The 4,408-nt window shown below is 45.3% G+C and overlaps 2 protein-coding genes across 3 annotated transcripts in view; both read left to right on the forward strand.

Annotated features, from left to right (window-relative positions):
• The first annotated feature begins 3,173 nt into the window (after positions 1 to 3,173).
• LOC113455956 (H/ACA ribonucleoprotein complex subunit GAR1-like) lies at positions 3,174 to 3,824 on the forward strand. Its single transcript, XM_026778776.1, has one exon. It carries the CDS (start codon positions 3,384 to 3,386, stop codon positions 3,822 to 3,824), a length of 441 nt encoding a protein of 146 aa, XP_026634577.1. The 5' UTR covers positions 3,174 to 3,383.
• A 270-nt stretch (positions 3,825 to 4,094) lies between these two features.
• Positions 4,095 to 4,408, forward strand: part of Baz1a (bromodomain adjacent to zinc finger domain 1A) — an 81,289-nt gene continuing 80,975 nt past the window's right edge. For both annotated transcript variants that reach the window (XM_013347274.2, XM_026782398.1), the window contains exon 1: positions 4,095 to 4,256. In XM_013347274.2, the coding sequence (XP_013202728.1) occupies positions 4,144 to 4,256 (113 nt within the window). In that variant the 5' untranslated portion in view covers positions 4,095 to 4,143. The remainder of the gene's footprint in view (positions 4,257 to 4,408) is intronic.

Raw genomic sequence — 4,408 nt, forward strand, 5'->3', positions numbered from 1 at the left:
TCTCCAGCTTTTACTCACATCCCACGCTTCCTAGTTCCAAGCAGAAGGAACTGGGTAACAACAAGGACCAGTATGTCTCATACACCTCACGGGCAGCTCTAACCAGCCTCGGAGGTCTAAAGCCACGGTTCCCACACCAGACCAAGGACCTCAGACTGGAGAAAAGAGCAGTATGGAGCATAGCATAATCTATGGGTCACGTGCTATGAATTTGTCAGAAAGCCATCAAAGCAAGGATGGGGGAGCATTGAGAGGCCAGAGATGGGGAGGAAATCAGCTACAGTGGTGAACGTGTTTCTTATGTTTATGAGGAGCCGTACACCCATGTAACCTTGCTAAGGTAAAGGGCACCACGGTCCTACGTTAGTCAGGGATGTTGATGGACTGTGGATACAGGACCGAGGCTAGCTGTTTAAGATTATTATTCCAGAGAAACCCTGTCTCGAAAAACCAAAAAAAAAAAAAAAAGATTATTATTCCACATATTATTGCCTCCTTCTCATAGCTCCATCTCCGTCTTTTTCTGTGTTTGTACTGCAGGGTTGAAATCCTCAATAACTCTCAAAATCAATTACTATTTCTGAAAATCAGCAAGACAGCTCCATGCATTTTTGTAGTTTAGGAAGTAGTTTTTGTAGTTTAGGGATTTTTGAAGTTATGAAGATTTGTAACAGTATTTTAAAGAAAGTATAGCTGGGCAGTGATGATGCATGCCTTTAATCCAAGCACTCAAGAGGCAGAGGCAAAGGTGAGTCTTTGTGAGTTCGAGGCCAGCCTGGTCTACAGTGCAAGTTCCAGGACAGACAAGGAAAAAAAAAAAAAAAAAGTAGACAAGAAAATTAGATATTATCATTACCAAATCTCACTGAAAATCTGTGGTTTAAAAAGATTGTCCAGGGCCTAGACTCTACTCCATGAAAATCTGAAGATTCCAATGCTTTTTTGTTATAGTTAATAAGTTTCTCACAGAACTACTTTTAATTAGATATGACAATCATTCTAGCTCCAGCTTTTAAAACTTATATTTTTGAAAGTCTTATTTTGTTCAAGCTGATGAGGGAGAGGGACTTGATCGGGGGAGGGGGAGGGAAATGGGAGGCGGTGGCGGGGAGGAGGCAGAAATCCTTAATAAATAAATAAATTAAAAAAAAAAGAAAGTCTTATTTTGTCCTAACTTGACTAAAGCAGCATAGCTTCTCAAAATTGACAATTTACCAAACTACACCTTGGGAATGTTAGAGTAATACATACCGGTGTTACTAGCATATTTATATCTTACAATGGAGTCTTCACCCAGATGGGTAGCTAATGGAGATGGGGGTGGGGAGGGGGACTGCATCTTGGATAAACTGGAGTATCCAAGTTCTGTGGCCTTTCAAATCACGGCCTACAGATCCTTGATGAACAGAGGACCAGCTAGATCCTGGGTCGTCCTTCTGCATCTTAATTTTTCTGCTCCTCTTTTTGAATTGCCCTTCTTGTGATTATTAGGACTCACATAATTCTTACTGTTGTGCTTGGATCTCTTCCTCCCAAGATTGTACGTACTTTTTGGAGGTTGGAATACACTTGCTTTTCTCTTTTTTTAAAGACTTATTTTATGTGCATCAGTATTTTGCCTATATGTATGTCTGTGTGAGGGTGTGAGATTCCCCTGAAACTGGAGTTAGCTGGAACAGTTAGGAGCTGCTTGAGAAATGAACCCATGTCCTCTGGAAGAGCAGTGCTCTTAGCCTCTGAGCGATCTCTCTAGGCCTGGAAGACTCTTGCCTCTTACATGAGCTAGTATTTTGTCTTGGTACATGAAAGGAGCTTTAAAAATGTATAATTTAACTATATTTAAAATGGTAATGATTTTAATTGTTTTCTTTTTTCCTGTTATTTTAGCTTTCGTGGCTTATTTTACAATATCTATGAAAAATACAAAGTCCCATTTCATGGCAATATATTTTGATTTCTGAATATAGTAATGAGCTTCTTACTTTCAAAAGCCAGGAATTAGTAAGTTAAAAAGCAAGGTAGTAGTCATGGTGTCAAAATAAATAAATAAGTAATAATAATTAAGTAAGCTTTAGTACTAATTGTGTAGAATAACTTTAAGAGAAACACTGAGTTGGGCATAGTGGCATGTGGACATAGTGGTATGTCTTAAGTAAGTATTTGCCACTGGGAACACTTCTAAGCTTCCATGACTTTGTTCATATACGAGTGTGCATGCATACATATTATTAATTTTTTAAAATTTCTTTTGCTTTTGTTTATCAAGACTGGGTTTCTCGGTGTAGCCCTGGCTGTGTTGGAGCTTGCTCTGTAGACCATGCTGGCCTCGAACTCAGAGATCGCCTTCTTTATTAATGATTTTTAAGTGCCCAAAGAATACGTGTTTCACCAACTTTTGTTTTGCTAGCCGTATAACCAGCTAAAAATAGCTTAAGAGAAGTTCAAAAGTGGTAACTAGCCTGGTGGTGGTGGCGCCAAGTTCGAGGCTAGCCACCTCGATCTACAGAGTGAGTACCAGGACAACCAGGACTAAACAGAGCAACCCTGTCTCTAAAAATAAAAAACAATACAAAAAACCTGGTAAGTGGACTTAAACAGATTATTTTTCCCTCAAAGTTATAGTTATAGAAATTATAGTTATAGGAGATCCCAGTTTCTGAAATCATTTCACAGTATTAGTTAAAAAAATAAAGTAACATTCTTTTGAATAACAATTCTTCAGAACCATTTTGAGACTTCTTCTCACATGCTAATTTGCAAATAAGCAAATAGCAGAGTGGTAGCAAAAAGACTATTAAAGTTGTGAATATTTTGGATGATTTCTAATTTAAAATATTCTTTTCAATTCAAAATCCCTAAGTCTCATAAACATTAAAATTGTTTGCATAAGTGAAAATTACCGATATGGGAAAATCGTTTTATGGGATTTTTTCAGTAGTAAATTCAACATCGTTAAGATTCTAATTGAACTAAACATTGATCTTAAATTACTTAGAGGTGTATATATCGTTTTTTAAAGTATGTGTTTAGTTTTAAATATGTGGGGGATCCTGTGTGATGACATTTCAAACTTTTGCCTTTTCCCTGAGCTATCGAAATCTTTTAACTGTTTTAAGTATTAAGACGAACTGGTGTCAAGAAAGGTACTTTCTTCAAGATGGATGTTTACGCATGCAAAATACTTGAAGAGTTTTAGCAATTTCGTTCCTTAATTCTTTTCCTTTGCTTCTTTTCTTCAAAAAGCACTTTAAATCGGAATTGGAATCCCTTTGAAGAGCTGAGCGCTGGTAGCACACTGGCAAAGACGAGGGCTTTACTTTGTCAGCCATGTGTTTCGGGAGCGCTGGCGCTTTCCCTAGATCTTCTGGCTGATAATCTCAAACATGGAGGATGCTTCTGATTCTTCACGAGGGGTTGCTCCATTAATTAATAATGTAGCTCTCCCAGGCTCTCCGCCGTCTCTTCCTGTATCAGTGACAGGCTGTAAAAGTCATCCAGTAGCCAATAAAAAGGTAGAAGCGAGAAGCGCAAAGCTCCTCCCCGCGGCTCTTCCTCCTTCGGAGCCGAAAGTAGCTCAGAAACTTCCCAGGAGCGCGGAGAGGCGGGGAAGCGCCGGCGGGACGCGATCCCCCCGTGCCGAGCCGGCCAGTGGCAGTGCGAGCGGCGGCGGCCCGGAGAGACTCCGGGGCGGGGCGGCCGGGCCCTCGTGGCGTTCCTCGTGGGAAGGTGCGGCGGCGGGCGGGCGCTCGCAGGTGAGGGGCTCGCCGGCCGGGGTCCCGGGGACCCGGGAACAAAGCGCCGCGGCGCCCGGGGAGAATCCGTGACCGCCCTGCTGCGGGGGTCGGCGCGGCGTCTAGCACATTGCGAGTCCCGGTGCGGCGGCCGGGAGCGGCGCTGGGGGAGGGGGCAGCCGCCCCATTGTGAGGCGCCCGCGGGGCGCGCCGGGGCCGCCCGGCTGACTGACTGACTGACTGACTAGGCACCCCGGCGGCGGCCGTGTTGGTGGCGGCGGCGGCTGGGAGGACCGGGGCGCGTCAGTCACACAAAAGGCAGCTCAGCTCACCCCGGCGCTCCCCACCTTACCGGCTTTCCTTTCCCTCCAATTTGCTCTAGGGACGCGGGGCGGACGCGCGCAGCCGGGAGATGCCGCTGCTCCACCGAAAGCCGTTCGTCAGGCAGAAGCCGCCGGGGGACCTGCGGCCGGACGAGGAAGTTTTCTACTGTAAAGTCACCAACGAGATCTTCCGCCACTACGAGTAAGGCCGGCGGCGGTGGCGGGGGCAGCGGGAGCTGGGCGCCGGGGCAGCGGGGACAGCCGCCCCCGCGCCCTTTTGTCTGTCTCTCCCGTCGTCTCTCCCGGGGGCTCGCGACCGGGTGACCGGGCCGCCCCTCCCCCGCGCGCCGTGAC

This window comes from Microtus ochrogaster, chromosome 1 (assembly GCF_000317375.1).
Source record: "Microtus ochrogaster isolate Prairie Vole_2 chromosome 1, MicOch1.0, whole genome shotgun sequence".
Classification (NCBI taxonomy): domain Eukaryota; kingdom Metazoa; phylum Chordata; class Mammalia; order Rodentia; family Cricetidae; genus Microtus; species Microtus ochrogaster.